Here is a 25,587-nt window from a genome sequence, read left to right on the forward strand (position 1 = left end):
CGAACCATGATCCTCCTGTCTCAGCCTCCCAAATGCTGGTATTACAAGTGTGCGCCACCACGCCCGGCTGCCCAACTGTGGTTTTAAAAGTCTCAAATTTGCTACAAAAATGCCAACGAAGCCGGGCGTGGTGGCACATGCTTGTAATCTCAGCTTTCGGGAGGCTGAGGCCAGAGGACCACAGTTCACAGACAGTCTTAGCTATTTAGCGAGGCCCTTCGCAACTCAGTGAGATCCTGTTTCAAAAATTAAAAAGAAGACTAAGAAATAGCGCTGGGGGTATCGTTCGGAGGTACAATGCCCCTGGGTTCCATCCCCAGTATCGAAAAAAAAAAAAAAAAGCCAACGAATACTAATCTGGACTAATCTGGGCTTCGTCTTCCTCTCTCTACATTCAGCTCTACATTCAGGCAAGCCCGGGAAGTCGGGGTCGGGGGTCGGGGGAGGATAGGGCGCTCTGCCTAGCCCTTGCCCTGGGGCTGTCGGGTCTGAGTGCCCCTAGCAGGCTCAGGGAAGTGGCTCCCCTATGGGGGCGTGGCTCCCCATAGAGGGCGTGGCTCTCTGTGGCTCCCTACCGGGGCGTGGCCCGCGCTGCCGGGGGCGTGGCTCCCCGCGGTCGGGGGCGTGGCTCCCTGCTGTCCGGCTCTTCCGCCCCGCTCTGGCCCTTCTTTCTCCAGGCTCCTCCTAGGGAGATGGCGGCGCTGGTCCGTGGACGGTACCTCCCTCGGGCGTGGCTCTGCAGGTGCAACCCCGAATCCAAGAGCCCACCAGTGCAGCGCCGGGTGGGGGCCGCCCCTTGTAAGCCGCCCCTTGTCCCGGTTGCAGGACCGGGCCCAGGCCGCCACTACCGCGCCGCGCTGTGCGCCGAGCTGAAGCAGCCCCTGGCCATTGGGGAGGTGGCGCGCCGCCCTGTCGGGCCGCACGAGGTAGGGGACTGGCCTGTCCCGGGACCCTGGACACCACATCACCCCCCCCCCCCCACTCGAAGCAGGCTTCCAGCTCCCAAGCCAGGGGGCGACTCGAAGGCCGCAGTCCCATTTGGTCCTGGGCCAGAACGTTCTCAAAAGGGTCCAAAGTGCGCCAGGAAGATTGTTCCCTAAACACACGGATGGGCCTCTTCCAGAAACTCTCCATAGCTGTTGTCTTAGAAACAGAAATTTCTGATTTGAACTCGACTTTGCGTAACTACGTGCAAGTTACTTACCGATAGAACGCATACACGGCCCCAGCGTCTCCTCATTCCTCCACTCCCCCAAACCGCTGTGCCCTCCCCCGGTGCCCCGCAGTGATTAATGGGAGAATTAGTTTAGTTGGGGGCAGGTGCATTGGATTGTGGAAGCCGCTCAGGCCCTGCCTGTGGACCACTGATGGTGCAGGCGTGGAGAGCAGCGGTCTGTGCCCGGGTCGGCCGGCGGGGAGCCTCAGTGTTGGGGACCACTGCCTCAGTGGTCGTGCCGAAGCCTCTCCAGCACGGAGCCTGTGGCTCAGATGGATTATCTGGAGCAGCCTGAGCTGCCCCCCCTCCCATCAGCTTCCTGGGATTTGCCTGCAGAGAGAGCTCATCTTTGAGTCATTCTTTTAGTTAATTAATTAATTAGTTTATTTTTTGGGGTACTGGGATTGAACCTGGTGAAACCAGGGCCTCACACAGCTGGGCCAGCCTCCACCACCCACCTGCATCCCCGGGCCTTGAGTCACTCTTAAGGAAGCAGGGAGTAGCTTGAGAACAGGCTGTGCCGGGCCCAAGGTGTGCGGGCTGCTGGCTGGCTCCTTTGTTCTGTTCTGTGTCCAGACATCATGTTGTAAGGAGTCAGTTCACAAGAGCCGCGTTGATGTGATTCCTGTTCGCCATTACTGTGCTTTGGAATGGCATAGAGCAGTTCCTTAAATTGTAGGTGCAAAGGTCTTCTCACCAATTGGGTCACCTCTGTACAAATTTTTTTGGTACTAATGAACCCAGTGGCATTCTACCTCCAAGCAACACCCCCAGCCTTATTTTATTTTTTTATTTGCAAATAAGGTCTTGCTTGTTAGGGTCCGAGAGTCACCCCCTTACCCAAATAACGAAGGACACACCAAGGTTGCAACTCACAAGCAGAGTTTATAGTGCTGCAGCTCTCACTGGCATGCCAGGGTCGAGACTCCTTCACTAGCTTGACTGTCAGTAGAGGAATTGCCCAGCAGCTACCAGAGGGAGCCTCTGGCCGAGCTAGCGTTCAGCCTCAGTAGACAGCAAGGAAAGTGGTCGGAGCTCGACCCTGAGCACACTTCAGGCTCTATTTTTATAGCCCCTGGAGGGGTGGTTACACACGTCACAGCCCGCCAAAAGGTAGGATATAACCAATCAGATAAAAAGGTAAACAAGTACAACCAATAATTTCAAAAGAAAGCACACACACACTTGAATTACAGCAAATAGTCTTAAATGACAGCCTTTCTACGTCACTGCCCGCCAAAGAGTGACTTTCTCTTTCATGCTTGGTTACTATGGCAACCTTCAGCTCGGCCCCTGAGTACTGACCGTTTGAGGAGCCCTCCGGGTGCTTCCTTGAGATAAAGTTGCGGTGAGCTTGGGCCTCACTTCCAAGAAAAATAGCTTCATTCCCTAAATTACTTTATACTATTTTAAAATATCTCAAACTTTAAAAAACAATTCTTAACATCAAGAATTTTGAAAAACAAGTCTATCCTTAAAATAATTTCTAATAGTAACCTAGGTTTTTAAATTAAAACAACTTTTAACATTAAGGTAGCTGGGACATAAGCAAGCAGTTTCACAGAAGCCAGAACTCAGGCAGTTATCATAAGCAGGAACTTACAAGTTGTACTTTATATTGGCAAGTGGGGTTACCGAAGCAGAGACTCACAGTTAATTCTTCACATTTTAATTTTATCAGGAGAGGGGAATGTTTCCTTACAGTACTCTCACATGTTTTTGTTACTCTCTTACTTCTACAAGGGTCCTATTTTAATTCTAATATCCTGCTTTCTTATTTCTAGTAGATTCCCTATACTAGTATTGTCAATATCTTAGATTCTTCTTCCTGCATTCCTTCATTTCCCCCTTTTTCTGTTTATACTGAGGATTCTTCCTCAGCTGTATTTGTGTCCAAAAGGTCATAATGACTTTTGAGGACCAAGAGTTGTACCGCGCTTACACGGTTTTTCACAAAGGCTATGAGTTGATTTATAGCACATGGGCCTATGATAAGAATAAGAACTATAACGATTAGGGGCCCAGCCAAGGCCGAGAGAAGGGTCACCAACCATGGGGAAAAATTATACCATGATTCAAACCATCCTTGTTGGGCCTCCCTTTCCTTTTGACGTTTTTGTAATCCTTCCCTCACTTTAGCCATGGAGTCACGCACCACTCCTGTATGATCCGCATAGAAACAGCATTCTTCACCTAGAGCAGCACATAGTCCACCCTGCTTGAGGAACAAGAGATCTAGTCCTCTCCGATTCTGGAGTACAACTTCAGAGAGGGACGTTAGGGATTTTTCCAGTGCAGAAACAGACTGCTCCATGTGCGCTATGTCCTTGTCTATTGCCGACCTTAAGGTAGCCAGGCCATGTTTCTGGGTGGCCAAGGCGGCGATTCCTGTCCCTGCTCCCGCAAGCCCAAGTCCTATTATTACTGAAACAGTAATAGCAGTAATTGGTTCCCTTTTAGGTCTACGAAGGGCTCTTAATTGGCTTATTTGTGTTCTCTCATTCCAATAGTTAAAGGGGACATCTCCTCTATAATATAAGAGGCGGGGCACTATCATTACAATCATACAGAATTCTTGGGAGGGATCGAATACTGTGGTGGTGATATGGGAAGTTATCCCAGTTGAAGAACAGGCCCACCACAGATCTTGTTTGGGGCTTACCCAGGTATTGGCACTCCAATTTGGAGAGGGCAGGGAGGTGGCACACAACTGTTGTTTGTCCTGAGGGACCTTCCCCACACATGTTCCTCTACCTGCTATTTCAGTTATTGAATTTAAGCCCACAGGCTGCTGTTTCCAATTGGTTGGGGTTTCCTTGCTAATGTTATATGTCCCTTCTATTCCTACTGCTTCATAGAAAGGTAAGGTGGGTTCATAACATAGCCAACATGACCCTGTATAATTTGGAGCAGTGTGATTAAGGGTGTTATAAACGGCCTTAGCCATCGACCATAGTGGGGTGGTCCACCCCGCCTTTAGAGCTATTGAGGTAGGGGTGGTAGTGGTCGTGGTGGTAATAGGAATTCTGGTGACTAGCTTTGGGCCTAGTTGGGCAGGTTTCCTAGCAGGTTCTGCCGGTTGTTCTACTGTTAAGAGTAGTTGGGCAAGAACCGCACGGCCGGGTATTATTGTTGTAAAGAAGCTAGGAACCTCAGAACCCATGTGCATTCCAACTACTTCAGTTGTAGGGGACAAGACTATACCCCAAGTGAACCCTCGCTCCCATCGATTTTCTGCTTTACCCATCTCCGTAAAATGGATTTTGACTATATTAGCCTCCTCCTTAGAGCCTTCAATTGGATACGGGTTAATGAATTTCATTAATATTAAGCCCGAGTTAACTAACCCCCTTTGGTTTTGTCCGTCTGCTGCGATGACGCAATCCCAATGAGCACAATGGGATTTTTGTACGCCTCCACATTTTTCCCTTAAGTTTACCGATTGATGTTCTGGACATACCCAAAATCCTTTCTTTCTCATGTCCTCACGGGTTATAAGTTTTCTTTTAGGGTCAGTTATGGCATTAACACCCCCCATTATTGTTTCCAGATTAAAATATAAGTCCGGAAACCACGTCAGTGGGGGCGCCACCTTGGACGTTGAATTCCATACCTCATGGGTTACTGCATTTCTAAACACCCAAGTTTGTTTAACCGGCCTATGCGGGTTACCAAAATGGGGAGGGTTCAAGGGAGTAGCCTCAGTCTGGTTCAGCATCATTCCGAGGAGAAGAGACAGGAGGAGAGGACCCGCCATCATCCTTTCTTCTGGTTAGATGTAACTTCAGTGGGTTGGAGAGATGTCTCTGGACGGTTCACTCGTTGGTTGCTTTCCTTATCTCATTAGGTTGTGCTTTTCTTGCATGGGAAAAGTGCACCCAAGGTCCAATGCCGTCAACCTTTAAAGCAGTAGGAGTGGCAAACAAGACAACATAAGGTCCCTTCCATCGAGGTTCCAAAGTCTTTGACTGGTGTCTTTTGACCCAAACCATATCCCCTGGGATTATGCCATGTTTTGGGTTCGATTGTACATCCTTATCATGATAGGCCTGAATAAGGGGCCAGATTGTTTGCTGGACTGTAGCCAGGGCTTCCAGCATGGTTAGATAATTTGGAGCCAGATTTTTCTCCCCTGGTGGCGCCATGGCGCGCTGAATGATGGGAGGAGGTGCCCCATACATGATTTCGAAGGGAGTTAGGCCGTGAATGTATGGGGAATTTCGAACCCGAAAGATGGCTAAGGGAAGGAGTGTCACCCAGTCACCGCCAGTCTCTGTTACCAATTTAGTTAAGGTCTCCTTTAAGGTCCGATTCATCCTCTCTACCTGCCCAGAGCTCTGGGGGTTATATTCACAATGTAATTTCCAATCAATCCCCATGGCTTGAGCTAGTCCTTGGAGGACTTTACTAATGAAAGCCGGACCGTTATCAGACCCAATGGCCTGTGGGATCCCATAGCGGGGAATGATTTCTTCCAACAAGGCTTTAGCTACCACCTGACTTGTTTCCCTCTTTGTGGGAAATGCTTCTACCCACCCCGAGAAAGTATCCACTAATACTAATAGATATCTGTACCCAAATTTGCCCGGTTTTACCTCAGTAAAGTCCACCTCCCAACTCCTTCCTGGTGCCCTCCCGGTTATTCGAATACCTGTATGTATATTCTTTTGCAAGGCTGGCTTCATCATGATACAGCTTACACAGCGATCTACTACCTGTCGAGCTATACTTGCTTGATGGGGAAACCGGAGCTGGGCTGCAGAGAATAGAGTTAGTAGTTTTTTCCATCCCAAGTGGGATGTTTGGTGGAGGTTAGCAAGAAGAAAATGTCCCAAATCTTGTGGCAAAATCAGTTTTCCATCACAGTCTCTGTGCCACTCCCTAGTATTTATAGGATCCCTCAGTCCTAAATGTCTTTTTATCCAATTCAAGTCCTCTGGGGAGTAATTTGGCTGAGGGGGCAAAGCTGGTAACTCAGGAAGAGGCAGACTCACCAGAGCCATGACTTCTGGCTTATTCGCATCGCTAGGATGTTGTTGCACCTCACCCCAATCTTCTGCAGCCACTCGTCTGGCCTCCGCATCTGCTTGCCGGTTACCAATTGCTTCGGGGGTGTTAGCGGATTGATGTCCTGGGATATGCATCACAGCCACAGCTTTTGGTTTATTCACAGCAGTTAACAACCGCTGTACTTCAGCCAAGTTTTTGAGTTCTCGGCCTTCTGCAGAGCGAAATCCCTGCTCCCGGTAGATGGCGCCATGCACATGCACAGTTCCAAATGCATACCGGCTGTCCGTGTAAATATTAACACGTCTTCCTTTGGCTCGCTCAAGAGCCTCAGCCATCGCCACTAGTTCTGCCTTTTGGGCTGATGTCCCGGGAGGCAGAGCACTGCTCCAGATTACCTCTCCATCCTGACTCACCACTGCTGCCCCAGCTCGCCGCTGTCCGTTCTGCACGAAACTGCTACCATCTGTATACCAACATAGTTCACAGTTCAGCAAAGGGACATCTTGTAAATCCCCTCGTATCTGAGCGACCTCAGACAAGACTTCCGTGCAATTATGAAGGGGTTGCTCCAGGTCTGGCGTGGGCAGCAGGGTGGCTGGATTCAAGATCACTGGATCCGTGAAGGTGATCCTAGGTGAATCCAGCAACAGTCCCTGGTAATGAGTTAGTCTGGCATTTGTCATCCATTTGCCTGGAGGCTGCCTTAGGACTCCTTCCACTGGGTGGGGAGCGGTTATTTGCAGATTTTGTCCAAACGTTAATTTATCTGCATCTTTGACAAGAACTGCTATAGCTGCGATGATGCGGAGGCATGGGGGCCACCCGGCTGCCACCGCATCCAGTCTCTTTGACAGGTAGGCTACTGGCCTTTTCCATGGTCCCAGCCGCTGGGTTAACACCCCTTTTGCTACTCCTCCTCGTTCGTCCACAAACAGGACGAATGGCTTTAGAGGATCAGGCAAGGTTAATGCAGGAGCCTGTAAGAGGGCTCTTTTAAGATGATCAAATGCCTGTTGATGTTCCCTGGTCCATTGCCACTGTTTAGTCTCTTTGGTAGCCTCATAGAGGGGCCTGGCCACCTCCGCAAAATTAGGTATCCATAGTCGACAAAACCCGGCAGACCCCAGGAATTCTCTTACCTTTCGAGCGGAGGTAGGGGTCGGGATATGAAGAACGGTTTTCTTCATTTCGTCAGTCAGCCATCGCGCTCCATCCCTTAGTTTGTATCCCAGGTATGTGACCGTCTGTTGGCAAATCTGTGCCTTTTTAGCACTGGCACGATACCCCAGGGCCCCCAACTCCTCTAGTAGCTGGCCTGTCGCTTCCAAGCATTCCTGTCTAGTAGCTGCCGCTAGCAGCAAATCATCAACATACTGTAGCAAAGTCACGTGAGGATGAGTCTGTCGGAAATGCTCCAGATCCTGGCTAAGGGCCTCATTAAAAAGAGTGGGGGAATTCTTGAATCCCTGGGGGAGCCTGGTCCACGTTAATTGGCCTATCTTTCCCCCTTTTTCTTCTTGCCACTCAAAAGCAAACAATGGTTGGCTAACCTCAGCCAATCTTAAACTAAAATACGCATCCTTTAAATCGAGAGTCGTGTACCAAATTAGTATTGGGGAAAGATGGCTCAAAATTGTGTAGGGATTAGGCACGGTTGGGTGTATGTCTTCAGTTCTTTCATTGATCTTTCTAAGATCCTGCACTGGTCGATAATCTGTTCCTCCTGGCTTTTTGACTGGGAGGAGAGGGGTGTTCCATGCCGAATGACAGGGCCTGAGGACTCCAGCTCTCAGCAGTCTATGGATATGAGGCGCTATCCCTCGTCGTGCTTCCTCGGGCATTGGATATTGTTTAACCCTTATAGGTTGGGCAGTAGCTTTCAATTCCACTATGATTGGAGCCACATGCTTGGCTAGTCCTACGCCTGTTATTTCAGCCCAGGCATTGGGGTAGCGCTCTAACCATATTGTCATATCCTCCTGATCTCTTAATTCCTTCCCTTGCTCTTTAAATAAACGGTATTCATCATTTAGTGACAAGGTTAGGACATGTAATGGCTGGCCATCTCCGTCAGTAACCTTAATTCCTTCCGGCTCAAAATGGATACGGGCATTTACCTTAGTAAGCAAATCTCTTCCCAATAATGGGGCTGGGCTTTCAGGAACCACCAGAAATGAGTGAGTGACCTGATGTTTCCCCAAATGAACAGTTCGTTTATTTGTCCATGAACAAAGTTTCGAGCCAGTGGCCCCCTGGACCACACTAGTTCTTTGGTTATCTAGCTTTCCCCACGACTGGTTTAATACAGAATATTGTGCTCCGGTGTCTACCATGAATCCCACCGGTTTCCCCTCCACTGTTAAAGTTACCCAAGACTCGGGGAGGGGAGTCGAGCCCTGACCCCCTCATTGTTTTTCTCCCACTAAGAGACCCTTGGCTTGTTCCACCGCTCTTTCCCTTTCCCTTTTAAAATTATAATTGTTTCCCCTTCTTTCCCTTTCTTGAAGTTTTGGGCAGTTATGCTTCCAGTGCCCATAACCCCTGCATCCTGCACACTGGTTCCTGTCTAACCTAGTAAAGTTTTTGTTCCTTAGCTTATATTCATCCCTGTCCTTGATTCCTGCCAAAAAGATTCGAGCTATTTCTTTCTGCTGCTTTCGGTTTTCCCTTGCTTGGAATTCACGATCTTCCCTTCTAATTTTCTCCTGGACCTCCCTATCTTCCTTTCTTAACCTTTCCTCTCTCTCTTCCTTAGTCTCTCTGGTATTAAATACTTTCTCTGCTATTTGCATCATTTCTCCCACAGTTAACTCTCCCAGATTCTCCTGTTTGCTTAATTTCTTTCTGATATCAGGAGCTGCCTGACTAATGAAAGAAAGTATAATGGCTGATCGATGTTCGTCTGCCTTTGGATTTATTGGGGTATACTGCCTATAAGCATCGTACAAACGCTCTAAAAATGCGGCCGGGCTTTCAGTGTCTCCTTGAACAACAGCTTTTACTTTGGAAAAATTAGTAGGCTGCCTGGCAGCTGCTTGGAGACCGGTCATTAGAGTCTGGCGGTATACTCGGAGACGCTCCCTACCTCGTGCGTCCCTGAAGTCCCAGTCTGGGCGGTTGAGAGGGAAGGTGTCCTCAATCTCATTCTGGAGTGTGGTGGGTCTCCCATTCTCGCCGAGAACATTCTTTCTGGCTTCGTTGATAATGCGCTCCCTTTCTTCAGTGGTGAAGAGTGTTTTCAACAGCTGCTGGCAGTCATCCCAGGTGGGGCAATGGGTATGCATGATAGATTCTAATAATCCTATAAGACACTTAGGATCTTCAGAGAAAGGGGGGTTCTGGGTTCTCCAGTTATATAGGTCACTGGAGGAGAAAGGCCAATACTGATAAAGGTGATTCCCTTCCGGTCCCCCCTGTCCAGTGGCACGAACTGGGAGAACCGAGACCTCCTCCTCTTGTGTTGAGGAGGTGGGCTCCTGTTACTCTTCCTGTCTTTGGAGCCCCCTAGTTCGTGGTCTACGACCTCTGTCCTGGTTCTGAGATACGGGTGCTGAAGAGGAGGGCCTGGCCACACTATTAGGTCCCTCAGCTGCCTGTTCTGCCTGGGCGTAGGGAGGTGGTCTGGCTATATCTAAATCTAGTAAAGAAGGGTATAAGGGCGAGCTTTCCGGCAGTACTGGGGCGGAAAATTTCTCCCCAAGAGAGTTAGAGGCTCCTGTGGCTCCCTTCTTTTCCTGGACTACTAGGGCTGCATTGCCAATAGTTTGCAGAATTGGCCGGAGCCAGGAAGGGGGCTCTTGAACTATGTCCTCCCAGACCAAGATATAAGGGAATTGGTCAGGATGGCCCTGGCTACCCGGCTGCGTGATGATTGTTTTGACCTTTGAAATTAAGCCTGGGGAAAATGATCCCTGTGGTGGCCATCCAACTCCAAGAGCTGGCCATTCAACAGAGCAGAGAGTATTAAACTTACCTTTCTTGATAATCAGGCCCTTTTCTTGAGCTTCTTTTTGGACCTCCGAGAAGTGGGAAAGCATGAGACCTCTGGGCGTAACCTGGGCTTGCCCCATCGTTAACTAATTTATTCTAGTTTTTTTTTTTTTTTTTTTTTATGTCTCTAAGTTGGGTGGAGGAGTTATGAGTCTAGGGGTCTTATTTTAGACTCTGGTGGCTAGTTCTTCATCCAAGTTGCTCCCCCCAGTCCTTAAGGGCTACAGGTGGTCGGAAAGCCACCCGGGCAACCGGTAGAAGTCCTTCGCCTATACCAGAGTCTGGGATGGGTTTTCCTAGTGTGTCGGGTCTGCAAGTGTGCTGTATTAAGGAGGGGACTCCACCAGGTTTTTGGCCAGGTGTCGTATGCCTCCACAGTGCCTCAGGTAAAAAAACCTGCCCTCTCTAGCAGAGGTAGGCTCGTCCGGAGTGCTGGGCGACCACCCCTCATGTGCACTCCCCTGGCGGACTGTTAGAATTTAATTTTTAATAGATGTCGTTGCTCAACTCCACCCAAGATTAGCCCTTCCTGACACGGATACCTTAATATAACAACCAATAAATGCCCTAACTAATTAGACATATTAATTTGTTATTATTATTAAAACCCAATTATAATAAACTACTTGCAATAAAACTTTTACTTATTTCTATTACTGGTACCAGTATTCTAATAAAAAAATTATAATAAGCACAGGAATTGCAATTCCAATAACACACATCATTTGTTTCCACTCACTCCATGCTCTCCATTCATACGGACCGGTCCTTCTCACATTTACACCACACTTACTGCTAGGATCCTGGATGAGGCCAAATGGTGTCCACTTCGCCGGCTGCAGGTCGATCAGCTCGAGCACTTCTTCGTTCGCCAGGACGGCTTCGTTGCTAGCTCAGGGGTTTCCACAAGAATCCCCTCTCCAATGAGACTTGAAAAAGTCTCTGGAGGTCACTTAGGTCTTACACGACGTCTCGTTGCCTAAGCCCCCTCTCTCCTCCTCAGGCCTTACACGACGTCTCGTTGCCTGAGGGGTGACAGAGGTCACGAGGGCCTTATACGGCGTCCCGTTGCCCCCGCCTTTTCCTCTGTCTCTTCCCAGGTCTTACACGACGTCTCGTTGCCTGAGGTCCGTTGTAGTTAAACTCCTGCCCTTGGGGTCGTTCGCTAGGTGGGGGGAGGGATCTCGGTGGGACCTCCAGATGTTAGGGTCCGAGAGTCACCCCCTTACCCAAATAACGAAGGACACACCAAGGTTGCAACTCACAAGCAGAGTTTATAGTGCTGCAGCTCTCACTGGCATGCCAGGGTCGAGACTCCTTCACTAGCTTGACTGTCAGTAGAGGAATTGCCCAGCAGCTACCAGAGGGAGCCTCTGGCCGAGCTAGCGTTCAGCCTCAGTAGACAGCAAGGAAAGTGGTCGGAGCTCGACCCTGAGCACACTTCAGGCTCTATTTTTATAGCCCCTGGAGGGGTGGTTACACACGTCACAGCCCGCCAAAAGGTAGGATATAACCAATCAGATAAAAAGGTAAACAAGTACAACCAATAATTTCAAAAGAAAGCACACACACACTTGAATTACAGCAAATAGTCTTAAATGACAGCCTTTCTACGTCACTGCCCGCCAAAGAGTGACTTTCTCTTTCATGCTTGGTTACTATGGCAACCTTCAGCTCGGCCCCTGAGTACTGACCGTTTGAGGAGCCCTCCGGGTGCTTCCTTGAGATAAAGTTGCGGTGAGCTTGGGCCTCACTTCCAAGAAAAATAGCTTCATTCCCTAAATTACTTTATACTATTTTAAAATATCTCAAACTTTAAAAAACAATTCTTAACATCAAGAATTTTGAAAAACAAGTCTATCCTTAAAATAATTTCTAATAGTAACCTAGGTTTTTAAATTAAAACAACTTTTAACATTAAGGTAGCTGGGACATAAGCAAGCAGTTTCACAGAAGCCAGAACTCAGGCAGTTATCATAAGCAGGAACTTACAAGTTGTACTTTATATTGGCAAGTGGGGTTACCGAAGCAGAGACTCACAGTTAATTCTTCACATTTTAATTTTATCAGGAGAGGGGAATGTTTCCTTACAGTACTCTCACATGTTTTTGTTACTCTCTTACTTCTACAAGGGTCCTATTTTAATTCTAATATCCTGCTTTCTTATTTCTAGTAGATTCCCTATACTAGTATTGTCAATATCTTAGATTCTTCTTCCTGCATTCCTTCATTGCTAAGTTTCTGAGGCCGGACTCCAATCTGTGATCGTTCTGTCTCAGCCTTCCCAAGTGCTGGGGTTACAGGTGAGCACCACCACACCTGGCTTCTGTATTAAATTTAAACAAGTAGCCGGGCGTGGCGGCGCACGCTTGTAATCCAGCATTTGGGAGGCCGAGACAGGAGGATCGTGGTTCGAGGACAGTATCAGCTACTTAGTGAGGCCCTTTATAACTCAGTGAGCCCCTGTTTCAAAATAAAGAATAAAAATAGGGCTGGGGGTGTAGCTCGGAAAAGCAGAATTTAAACAAGTAAATATCGATTTGGTGTTTTAGATTTCATCTTCTCCTGTAATTCCAGCCCCTGTTGGGACGTGTCATCTCCCACAGCAGAATGACCTGGGGCTTGTTAAAAGAGGTCCTTGGGCTTTGCCTCCAGAGTTTCTGATTCAGCAGGTCTGGGCAGGGCCCAAGAATTTGAATTTCTAACAGGTCCCCAGGTGATGCTGATGACAGTGGCCTGGGAAGTGGATTGAGAACCCCTGGGTCACAGAGTCTAAAGAAACTGCTGGCTGGGCGTGGTGGCACACACTTGTAATCTCAGCATTTGGGAGGCTGAGATGGGAGGATTGTGGCTCGAGGACAGCCTCGCTACTTAGGCCTTTTGCAACTCACTGAGACCCTGTTTCAAAATAAAGAGTAAAAAATAGGGCTGGGTTGTAGCTTGGAGGGAGAAGGCCCCTGGGTTCCATCCCCAGTAGTGTAAAACAAACAAAAAACTGCTGGCTGAAGCCCTGCAGTCCCACCTCCAGTGTGGCCTTACCTGCTAAGTAGAAGGTAGGAGTCGAGGCTGCCTCCGAGATCCCAGATTCCAAAACCAGATGACTTGGTACCCTGTTTATTTGGGGGTGTGTGTGCTGGGGATTGCATCCAGACACATTCTATCTCTGAATGACACCCCTAGCCCTATTTTATTTTTTATTCTGAAACAGAGCCTCGCTGGGTTGCTGAGAGTCTTTTAACGTTCCAGACGCTGTCCTCGAACCGGCGATCCTCCTGTCTCAGCCTCCCAAGTGTTGGGATTACAGGGGCAGGCCGCCATGCCGGGCTTGGTTACAGCCTTTGAATGGCTTTCCATGGCTCCTGGTGTGAAGGCCAAGACGCTCAGTACAGATCTACAGCCCGTGAGGTGTGGCCTCCCCCGCCCTGCCTCTCCTTCCTCATTCACCCTCGTCCCCATTCCTTCTCTCCAAGCTCCACCATCACTGGGCTTCCTCCGTCTCTGAGGCTGGCCCTCTGCTCACGCTCTTGCTTTATATTTGTGCCGGGCTTTTTACCTCTTATTTTGTTTTCTTTTCCTTTTGTTTTTGTTACTGGGGACTGAACCCCGAGGAATTCTCTCTGAATTATACCCTCAGCCCTATTTTATTTTTTTATTTTGAGATATGGTCTCACTAAGTTGTTACAGCTGGCCTTGAACCTGTGATCCTCTTGACTCAGCCTCCCAACTACTGGGATTACAGGTCTGTGCCACCATGCCCGGCTTCCTCTTATTTATTTTATTTTATGTTGTCCTGGGGATTGATCCCGGGGTAATTCTACCTCTGAGATACACCCTCAGCTTTCTTTTACTTTTTATTTATTTTATTTTTATTATTTATTTATTTATTTGTGTGGGGATGGAACCCAGAGGCATTCAACCTCCGAGCTACACCCCCTGCCCTATTTTTTATTCTTTATTTTGAAACAGGGTCTCACTGAGTTGCAGATGGCCTCACTAAGTAGCTGAGGCTGTCTGCAAATTGGGATCCTCCAGTCTCAGCCTCCCGAATGCTGGGATTAAAAGCATGCGCCACCACGCCCGGCCTTCTTATACTTTTTATTTTAAAACAGGTTCTCACTAAGTTGTGGAAGGGCTCACCAAGTTACTGAGGCTGTCTTCAAACCTGTGATCCTCCTGTCTCAGCCTCCGAGTCCCAGGATTACGAGTGAGCGCCAACACGCCCGGCTCCCCTCTTGTTCTGAATGATCAACTCTAAGCTGTTATTAGCTCAAATGTCAGTTTTTCTAGACTTCTCCAAGAGGCCACACTCGGCGCCACAGCCCCCCCCGTAGTGCTTCCTGTGGAGCTGAGCGCTGGGACACACCTGGCCCCGTGGCTTCCTCATTCTGTGGCGCACGCCCGTCTTCTCCACGATGCTTGTCGCTCCATGGAGGCAGAGCCACGTCCGCTCGGCCTCCTGAGTTCTCTGGCTCTTGTTCCGTCCTGGGCTCGGCGTCGTCCTTCAGTGGCTCGTTCTGAATCTCTGGGTGAACGCTCTCTGACTGTGGACTGTTCGGCTGCTGTTTTTCCTGCAGGTCAGGGTCGATGTCCATTTCTGTGGTGTTAACTTTGCAGATATCTTGGTCTGCCGTGGTCAGTATCAGGAAAGGCCCCAGCTTCCCTTTACCCCTGGTGAGTATGAAGGACCCAGCGACTCCCCAACACGACCCTTTCACCAGTGGGTTTTCTGGGAGAAATGTCGGCATCCTCCTTAGAATCACGAGGCTGTGAGCCCCCAGCCCCCCAGGGCGATGTCTATGCCTGTTTTGTACAACATTGTGTTCCTCAGCCTAACTTGGTACTGGGGATTGAGCCCAGGGGCATTCTACCTCTGAGCTACCCCCTCAGCCTTTTTTATTTTTTATTTGGAAACAGCCTCACAAAGTTGCTGGCTTCAAACCTGTGATTGTCCTTTCCCAGTCTTCCAAATACTGTTGTGAAATGGTCATTTGTGTTAAGGTTGTAGACGGAACCACTGTAGCTTTTTTTTTTTTTTTGGTGGTGCTGGGGATGGAACTCAGGGGCATTCTACCAAGTTGCACCCCCAGCTCTATTTTTTTTTTTTTTTTTTGGCAGGTCTGGGAACGGAACCCAGAGGCATTTGACTTCCGAGCTACACCCCTGCCCTATTTTTTTATTCTTTATTTTGAAACAGGGTCTCACTAAGTTGCAATGGGCCTCACTAAAGCTGGCTTTGAACCCTGATCCTCCTATCTCAGCCTCCCAAGTACTGGGATTACAAGTGTGTGCCACCACGCCTGGCTCCACTATAGCTTTTCAGGTTACGAATCATGGAATCTTAGGCTCACCTTCTGTGCTTTGGGTACCACACTGCTCCTCTGCCCAGGAGAAGGTGATGGTACTTGAACTTTCCCAGTTCTGACTAGTGGCTAGGGTGGCCTGTGGCTTAGGGCTTTCTCCGCTCCATTGTGTTGGGCTTTAGAGCTAACCTAATCTTTATGCTTCAGGAATGGAGTTTTCTGGGACAGTCCTGGAGACGGGCTCGGATGTCCACACAGTGAAAGAGGTAAATTAGTGGAACTCTAGGGAACCGAAGTGTATGTAGCCATGAGTAACGTGCTAACCTCGTTGGTACCCCAAAGGTCCTGCTTCCCATGGTCTTTGCCAGCAGACACCAAAGGGAAACTGAGATGAAGACGGAAGAAACCAGCCCTTAATTGGGGGAAGGAATCTGGTGGCAGTTTCTGGCTTCATTAAACTCTTTACTTAGTCAAGCTTGAGTCCCCCGTGAAAGGCGTTGACGCTGGGATTCTGATACAGACCGATCTTTCCCTCTTCCACCCCACTGTAGTCTGAAATGCGCCCCGATTGGCTTGGCCGCCTGGCAGGCAGTATGGAAATAAAGTACTACTGCCTTATTTACTCTGAATTGCTCTGAATAGGTATTAAGGCCATCTTATGTCTTAATGGAGCCAGAGATGTATATTTTCTTTTATTCTTTAATTCAAGAAGAGGCAACTCTAAGGCTGTGCATTTGAACCTACACTCCACACTCTCTTTCCTCCAGGGAGATCGAGTGATGGGCGTGAGTGGCTTTAACGCTATGGCCGAAGAATGTGTCGTTGACCAGAAGGTATTCCTACCTCTCCAGAGCAGTGCTCGCAGACTTCTTTTCTGCTTTAATTCCTACCTCTCCCTTCCCTTCTCCTCCCCTCCCCTTTTCTTGGCATTTCTCTGGCCACGTTTTGTTTCTCAGCCAAGCACGTTTTCCTCCCCTTCACACGCTAAGCCCCTTCTCTTCGTGGTGTGACAGCCCTCGCACAGAGCTTTGTTTGTGTCAAGTGTTTTAATGAAGAAGGGCACTTTGTTCTGGAGTGCCCGAGCAGTTGGCTGGCTGTCCAGTCGGGCCATAGTTAGGTAGTTTTGGTAGAAAGACGAGTTTGGGGCATTGAGCCGGATGTAACGGGCTTCTCCCTCACACAAAGCTAATGAACGAGCGAGCCCTGGGCATGGAGCCGGCCAGGGTGGCCTTGTCGGGTGGAGCAAGATGTGAATGGTGCCCCTAGTGGGGCACGAAACACAACACCCTCCCCCCACCCCAGGTTTGCGGATGTAAAACTTATATACCAAATTCACCCGTGACAATATAGTGATCTGTGATCTTTTCCCCATAAGTCTGCTTCTCCCCCAACTTTTTAAAATTTTGTGGTACTGGGGATTGAACCCAGGAACATTTTACCTCTGAACTACCACCCCCAACCCTGTTTACTTTTTTATTTTGAAACAGGGTCTTGCTGGCTCGGTTGCTGAGGCTAGTCTCAAGCCTGTGGTCCTCCTGTTTCAGCCTCCCACGGCCTCTTGGTGAGTCAGCGGCCAGCCTTAGGGTTTTGCATGTGGATGCGCCCCGTCCCGCAGGCTGCCATGGTCTGTTTGGTCTGGACACCCATTGGGCTGGGTTACAGGCACGCATTTCCCATTGCAGACTCATCACCCAGTCACATTGCCGTCTTCACTGAGCAGCTTTGCAACCAGGGGTAAGTGCTTAATCCTGAAGTCACTCTTGTCTCTCTCTTTAGACCCTGTGGCAGGTTCCAGAAAAGGTCTCTCTGCGCGAGGCTGCCGCCCTCCCTGTATCGTACGGCACTGCTATTTTGGCCCTGGAGCATCGGGCCCGCACACAGCCTGGGTAAGGGCCGTGTAGACAACAGAGGGCTGGACGGTTCCCTTCCGGGATGTCAGAAGCGTTCAACTGAGCTGGGCACACGCTGCAATCCCAGTACTTAAGGGGCCGGGTCAGAAGGAGCACAGGTGCACAGCCAGCCTCAGCTGCTCAGCAACGCCCTTCGCAACTGAGTGAGACCCTGTCTCAAAAAAAAACAACAACCATAGGGCTGAGGATGTCGTTCAGAGGTGGAATGCCCCCGGGTTCACACACACACACGCACACGCACACGCACATGCACACACGCACACACACGCATGTGCCCTGGCCCTATTTATTCCTTCTTTTCCTCACATGTTCAGTTTGACTAAGGAGAGGTCAAAGGGAGGTAACTACTGGAGATTTGGGTTTCAAGATTACGGGATGTCCTTTGGTCTGAGAGGAAATGGTAGACTGTAAGTCTTGAGTTTGGAAAAATAGCTTTCTCCAACCTGACCATGCTGGGGAGGGAGCACTTCGTAGAACAACTCAGCCGGTTTCTTCATCAGTTCAGTGGAGACCCGTGTTGTGCGTTTCTGTAAGGCGTGGCTGGTTGTACCAGTGGGATACTTAAAAGTCAAAGGTAGCCAGGCGTGGTGGCGCACGCCTGTAATCCCAGCATTTGAGAGGCTGAGACAGGAGGATCGCGGTTCGCGGCCAGCCTCAGGTACTTAGTGAGGCCCTTTGCAACTCAGAGAGACCCTGTTTCAAAATAAGAATAAAAAATAGGGCTGAGGGTATAACTCGGAGGTGGAATGCCCTGGGTTCCAGCTCCAGTACCACCTCCCCCCAAAAAAAATCAAAGGTGCTGAAGTTTCCCTTGTCACCTGGGAACCTGCCTCTTGCTCTTTGCAGGGGGCCGGCCCTCAGAATTACTCCTGACTGCTGGGTTTTATGAGCAGTGACAAAGTTTCTAAAATAGAAATCGGAGTAATTCAGAGGTACGGTCGCTACTGGCATCCACAGAAGGAGCTGTCTCCATGAGATTAAGGACTCCTCCTTGGAAGCCAGCAGAACTGGACCAATGAGCCCTGGTCGTGTGGTCACATACAGAACCCCCTCCGGGCTGGAGAGGAGAGGTACATGAAGGTTGGCATGAGCCAGTCTCTCAACATGGCTTGCTTTAAGATGTGCTAGTTCTGAAACGTTCCAGGCATCATTACTGGATGCATTTTGAAGGTTTCCTGTAGTAACATTCAGCTTTCTCTGGCACAGAGAAACTGTTTTGGTGACGGCAGCTGCTGGAGCCACAGGCCTTGCGGTGATAGATGTGGCGACGCACGTTCTTCAAGCCAAGGTATTTGCATGTTAGGGTCTCCATTAAAAAAAACAAAATCCAGGTATGGGGGCGCATGCCTGTAATCCCAGTACTTGAGAGGCTGAGACAGGAGGATCACAGGTTTGAGGCCAGCCTCTGTAATTTAGGGAGGCTCTCAGCAACTTAGGAAGATCCTGTTTCAAAATAAAAAAAAAGGCAGGGGGTATAACATGGAGGTAGAATGCCCCTGGGTTTAATCCCTAGTACAAACAAAAACAAAAACAAAAACAAACACATAACAAAAAACCTCCAGTCGTGTGTGGTGGCACATGCCTCTAATCTTATTACTTTGGGAGGCTGAGACAGGGATGGCGGGTTCAAGGACAGCCTCAGTAACTCAGTGAGGCCCTCAGCAACTTAAGAAGCCTGCCTGCCTTCCTTCCTTCCTTCCTTCCTCCCTCCCTCCCTCCCTCCCTCCCTTCCTTCCTTCCTTCCTTCCTTCCTTCCTTCCTTCCTTCCTTCCTCCTTTCCTTCCTTTCTTTTTTTCTTTCTACAGTACTGGGGATTGAACCTGGGGGCATTTTACATCCGAGCTACACCCCCAGCTTAATTATTTTTATTCTTTTTTCCCCCCGGCAGTATTGGGAATGGAACCCAGGGGCATTCTACCTTCAAGCTACACTCCCAGCCCTATTTTTTTTTTTTTTTAATATTCTCTATTTTTGAGACAGGGTCTCACTGAGTTGCAAAGGGCCTCACTCAGTAGTAGCTGAGGCTGTCCACGAACCACAGTCCTCCTGTCTCAGCCTCCCAAATGCTGGGATTACAAGTGTAGGCCACCATATCCAGCTCTATTTTTTATTCTTTATTTTGGAAACAGGGTTTCACTAAATTGCAGAAGGCCTCTCTAAGTTGCTGAGGCTGGCCATGAACCTGCGACCTTCTGTCTCGGTCTCCCAAGCACTGGGGTTATAAGCGTGTGCTCCCATGCCCTGTGGGAGACCTTCTTTCAAAATAAAAAGTAAAAAAGGGCTGGATGTGTAGTTCAGAGGTAGAATGTCCCTGGGCTCAACCCCCAGTAACCACAACAAACAGAACAAAATACCTTCAATTTTCAGACCTGGGATATATCCTTTCACTTACTAAATGCCATGTGCAGGGCATTGGGGACTTAAAATAAACTGGAGAGGGGCTCCTGCCCTCGTGTGCTAGTGGGCTAGGAGGACACCCAGCAGTCCCCCGCTGTCCCTGCAGGCGCTAGAACCTGGCCGGGCCTCGCTCTGTGCTCTGCGGCCTCCACGGGGGCCTTTAGTTTCCGCCAGCAGGTTCTGAACTGTCTCCCTCTGCAATTCAGATTTAAACTCATGTGTCATTTTTTCAAGGACGCACGCTCCACCCTCAGGCTGGTCAGTCTCCTCCCACTGCTGACAGTGCCCTCTTCACGTCCGCGCGTCTACCTCTCTCTTTCTGCACGCCTCGCCGTGTGGCTACCGCTACTCACGTCATTACTGGGTTACTGTCTCCTCGCCGCAGGGACCCCGAGGGCAGGGACGTTCCGTGTGGCTCATCGCTGCCTGGAGCACGGCTGGCTCTCAAGAACGTTTTTTTTTTTTTTTTTTTTTTTAAATGAATGAATGAATGAATGAATGGGCACATCAGATTTCTACAGGGGCGTCTCTCTGAGGCTGTGGATGTCAGAGAAGGGGGGCTTCCTGGAGGAAGGAGACATGAAAATTGAGTTCTGAAGGGCTGACTCGGGGAGGAAGGGAGGAGAAGCTGTTCTAGTGGTGGAAGACACGTTAGAAAAGCAAGAAATAGGAGCTAGCACCGTACCCCGGGGAATGGCAGACGGCATCTCTGGAATAAAGGACTGGGGCCAACGGCGGAAGGTGACTAGCACGGTGGGCAGCGATAAAACCATGGGCTCGAAAATTTGAACATCGATTGGAGGCTGTTGAGGGCTATTGAGAATTTTAAGTGACATGATCATCCGTATTTTGGAAAGTTCACTCTGGTTGCCATGGGGATGAGGGATGGGGTGAACTCAGAGGTAATGGAGGCAGAGGCGGGCGCAGGCTTCTGGAATGATCCAAGCCAGTGGTCATGGGATCTGAGGCAGGCGGTGGGGTCATGAACTGAATTGAGAGATACTGAAGTGGGGGGCAGGGTGGGGGAGAAGAAACCCTAGAGAATATAGACCCCAAAGAAATGAAGACTTCAAAGGTAGCCTGGCTGGACGTGGTGGTGCACGCCTGCAATTCCAGCGCTTGGGAGGCCTAGATAGGAGGATCTCAGGTTTGAGGCCAGCCTCAGCAATTTAGCAAGGCTTTCAGCAACTTACACCCTATTTCAAAATAAAACAAATAAAAGATAGGGTTTTAGGGCTGGGGATGTATCTCAGAGGTAAAACTCCTCTGGGTTTCATCTTCAGTACCAAAAATAAATAAATAAATAAATAAATAAATAAATAAATAAATGAATAAATGAATAAATAAATAAATAAAGTATCCTGATGTAGGTCCATCTTCCAGCTCTGCCTGAGCTTGGTAGCGGCAGCCTCCTCTCCATGGAGTGTCGCGGGGAGATTGAGAGCACACGTGCCATGCACTGCTGGGTGCCCGGGTGTGGCATGTCAGTATCTTAAAGATAGATCCTGCTGTTATTAGACGCTGAGTGGGAAGGAGCACACTGGGTAAGCCCGTGGAGTTGCTACTGGAGGACTGATCGGGAACGCAGGAGGGAACGGAGAGCTCAGCCTGGATATGCGGCCTGCACATTCCCAGGGATGGAACCCAGGGGCCTTCCATTTCTGAGCTACACCCCAGCCTTCCTGTATTTTTAAATTTTGAAACAAAGTTGTGAAGGGCCTTGCTAAGTAGCTGGGGCCAGCCTTGAGCCGGCGATCCTCCTGTTTTGGCCTTCCAAGTCCTGAGATTCCAGGCATGGCCACTGTGCCCGGCTGGGATTGGAATCTTAAAATAGAAACTGGATCTAAAGTTTTGGAAATAATTGAATTAACTTGGAACTTGTTTAGACAATATCTCTCCTTTCTCATGTTAAGTTTTTTTTTTTGGGGAAGGATGTGTACATTTGGAGAGCAATCATAAATTATAGGAGGCTCTTCATGAAATCTTAACACATTTCATGTTAAAAGAAAGGGCTTTTAGCCAGGGGCTGTGATGCATGCTTGTGATCCCAGTACTTGGAGGCTAGGATTGGAGGATAGTACATTTAAGGCCAGTCTCAGCAATCTAGTGAGACCTTGTTCCAAAATAAAAAAATAAAAAGGGTTGAAGAAATGTTTAGCTCAGAGGTAGAGATGGATTAAAAAAAAAGGGTGGGGCCTTTCAGCTCCTGTTAAGAGGAGGGACCATAATCGGTTTCCTTGTCTAGACTCCTTGACTATTTTAACATTTCTAGGAAGATAAAATTGTACAGATTGCTTCTAATAGTTCTAAGAGGGTAAATAGGAAGAAAAAGTCACTTCAATTTTGATAGCAAGTGTGGTGGTGCACGCTAGTAATCTCAGCATTCGGGAGGCGGAGACTGGAGGATCGCGGTGCTCAGGCAGCCTCGGCTGCTTAGTGAGGCCCCTTGCAACTCGCTGAGACCCTGTTTCAGAAATAAAGAATAAAAAATCAGGGCTGGGGGTGACTCTCAGAGGTAGAACGCCCCTGGGTTCCATCCCCTGTACCTAAAAAAAAAAAAAAAAGATTAATCTGAACCACATTTTCTTTCCCGGCAAGAATGGTTTTCAAAAGAAACAAGCAAAAATAAAGTACCGTTCCCATGCCGCCCGCTTGAGCAGGTGGCTTCCATACCCGCCACCCCCCAGCCGTAGCATTTCGGCTGCGTCCTGCATGGGGTGCCTCTACATCAATTAACTCGCCCTTGGTTCTCGTGAGAGCCCGGCGGGAGGCGGGCAGCGCGAGTGTTGATTGCCCTTGTCTTCTAGATCAGGGCACCGACGGCGGGTGCCAGCCCTGGTGAGGATCTTGGGATGGAATCGGGTGCTGGCCCGGCTGTTCCGGCTGGCTCTGTGTGCCGAAGGCTCTGAGAGCTGTGCCCTTTGGAGGAGTCCTCCAGGGAGTCTTTGGGAGTAATTTGCAAGTTCACATAGTTACGGGCCAGTGTGCGATCCTTCGGGGCCCTGGCGTCCCGGGGGTGTTCGAGCGCAGGCTCTGAGCATTGTTTTGGGGTCACAGTGCTAGGGCCAGGGTGTCGCTTACTGACGAGGCGCTGCTAGGTGATGCTTGAGAATTTATTCGCAGCTTTCACGGAGAGTTCCAAGGGGACCCCCAGCCATCTGCACCATCCATGTGGGGCCTTAGGCACTTGTTTCTTCCCTAGGATGACGACATTGGAAAGCTGGGGCTTTGGGGCAAGGCAGCGCCGGCTTTGAAAGCTGTTCTACCCTCTGTCACCTGGACGACCCTGGGCTGCTGGCTTGAGCTCTCTGAGCACACGTTTCTGCCAATTATACCTCCCCCGTAACTCCCCCGAGGTCTAGGCAGAATGGGTGGTTGTACATGCTGAGCAATAGATGCCGCTTAGCTGACATTTTCTTTTCCAAGCTTCATATACAGCCCCCCATTTCATTACTGAAACCTTGCGTTACGGAGGAGGTCACGAATGGCTCTGCTCGCAGGCCGGCAGGCCGGAGGGGAAGCGTGTGGACTCCGGAGGGGCCAGCTGGGACCGGCTCTCGCTCTGCCTCCCGTGAGCCGGGCGACGCCCCTGAACAAGCTTTGTACTTTCTGCCTTGGTTTCCTCAGCTGTAACACAGGGGTAATAATAGTGTGGATTTCATTGGGCGTTATAGTGAAACGAGCTATCGTTTTATAGAAAACATTTAGAATAGTGGCTGCCAAAGAGTAACACAGCATATTCTGTGTGCTTGTGTGCGTGTGTGCGTGCGCGGGCGCGTGTGTGTTGCTTGAAATTGAACCCAGGGGCATTTTACCCCCGAGCTTCACCCCCAGCCCTAGTTGTACTTTTCTATTTTGCAGCAGGGTCTCACTAGTTTCCGAGAGCCTTGCTAGGTTGCTGAGGCTGGCCTCGAACCTGCAATCCTCCTCTCTCAACCTTCCAGGTACTAGGAGCACAGGCGTGCACCACCATGCCCAGCAGGGCATTCTACCTCCAAGCTACATCCGCAGCCCTATTTTTATTCTTTATTTTTTGAAACAGGGTCTCATTAAGTTGTGGAGGGCTTCACTGAGTAGCTGTAAACCTGCCGGCTCAGCCTCCTGAGTACTGGGATTACAAGTGTGCGCCACCACGCCCGGCCTCGAGCTAGTGCTTACTGAGAGCTTTGCTAGACAATACAGCTGGCAGGTGGTGAACCCAGAACTGCAGCCAAGGCCTGTCTGACTTCAAGATCTTTCCACGGAATCCTCTTTTACCCCGTGGAAAGCCTCTCCCAATGCTCTGGGTCTAGAGTCGACACCTCTTGTTTCGGAGCCCTCCGTCTGTCCCTGTCACTCTGCCTGTCTCGCTGTCTTGACTCTAAGCTCCGTCTCCTGCTTGTATCCTTATTCCTGGACTCACAGTAAACTTTCAGGAAGTGTGGTTTCCTTCTTCCTCTTCTCCTCTTTCCTCCCTTTCTTCCTTCCTCTTTCTCCCTCCCTCCTTCCCCCCTCCCTTCCTTGTACTAAGGATTGAACTCAGGAGAGCATTGTACCTCTGATCTACAGCCCTGGCCCTATTTGATTTTTTATTTTGAAATTGGGTCTCAGTACATTGCGAAGGGCCTCGCTAAGTTGCTGAGGCTGTCCTCAAACCTGTGATCCTCCTGCCTCAGCCTCCCAAGTCCTGGGATTACAAGTGTGCGCCACCAAGCCCGGCTAAGCGGTGGTTTTCATTTGCTCCTGGGGAAACTTTTGGGATGCTCTTAAATTAGTCTCCACACTAGACTTGCTGGGATTCCAGGATTCGTAGCAGTGTGGACCTCTTGGCAGTGGGGTGTGGAGGGCAGCGGGGGTGTGCGTCGGGCCTCCTGTGTGGGGAGAGGCTGGTACTTGAGTAGCGGCGGCAGTGGTTTCTTTAAGGAGCACTGTGGCTGGAGGCTGGGTGGACAGGCACACCCCTCTTTGAACACATTCTGGACCATCAGAAACTGTGTGTGCGTGAGTGTGTGCGTGTGTGTACGTGTATGTATGTGTATGTTTCTTTGGTACTGGGGATTGAACTCAGGGGCAATCAACTTCCCAGCTCTTTTTATTTTTCTTCGTTTTGAAACAGGGTCTCGCTAGGTTGCTGAGGCCGGCCTCGAACCTGCCGCCTCAGCGTCCTGAGTACTGGACTGACCGGCCCGTGCCATCTCCCGGTGCAGGTGATAGCGGCAGCGGGCAGCGACGCCAAGTGCCAGCTGGCGGTGCGGCGGGGCACGCAGTGCGGCGTGAACTACAGCCGGGGCGGCCCGCGGCGTGGACGTGGCGGTGGACATGGTGGTGGACATGGTGGGAGGAGCCGTCTTCCTGGAGGCGCTGCGCAGGTCGGCGCCCCTGTCTCCTGTCTTCCCTGCTGCTCGCTTCTGCCGCCATCAGCACCCGCGAGAATAGCCGAGTGGGTGGGTGCCAGGGAACAGAAGCGGAGAATATCAGGAAATGCTTAAATATAGCAAAAACAAAACATCGAACTGGAAAATAGCCAAAAGAAAAAAAAAAGACTGCAGATTCTTGTTGGCGATATGCATGTGTTAAGCTGAGCTCGGCCGGCCCCCACTCGGCTTATCTGCTCGCCGGTGGGGATTCCCGAGGCCCCTGTGCAGGTGTCAGAGCGGCCGGGTGGCGCGGCCCCGCTCGCCGTTCACTGTGCCCCGGCAGCGGCTCTTCGGCCCTTACCGGTTTCTGAAGCAGCCAGCAGCGTGTTCCGTTGATTTGTTTTATTAAAGTGTATCATTGTTCCGGG

The 25,587-nt window shown here is 49.8% G+C and overlaps 1 protein-coding gene across 1 annotated transcript in view; it reads left to right on the forward strand.

The window, feature by feature from the left end:
• Positions 1–692: 692 nt before the first annotated feature.
• LOC308265354 (quinone oxidoreductase-like protein 2) overlaps positions 693–25,587 on the forward strand; it is a gene marked incomplete at both ends in the record, with an annotated part of 38,746 nt that continues 13,851 nt past the window's right edge. Inside the window, 8 exon segments of the mRNA XM_080699007.1 lie at positions 693–926; positions 14,791–14,887; positions 15,724–15,782; positions 16,284–16,349; positions 17,293–17,402; positions 18,633–18,714; positions 25,010–25,116; positions 25,118–25,171. Of these exon segments, the coding sequence (XP_080555133.1) occupies positions 693–926; positions 14,791–14,887; positions 15,724–15,782; positions 16,284–16,349; positions 17,293–17,402; positions 18,633–18,714; positions 25,010–25,116; positions 25,118–25,171 (809 nt within the window).

The sequence above is a fragment of the Muscardinus avellanarius genome (genome assembly GCF_963383645.1).
Source record: "Muscardinus avellanarius genome assembly, chromosome: 7".
Taxonomy (NCBI): domain Eukaryota; kingdom Metazoa; phylum Chordata; class Mammalia; order Rodentia; family Gliridae; genus Muscardinus; species Muscardinus avellanarius.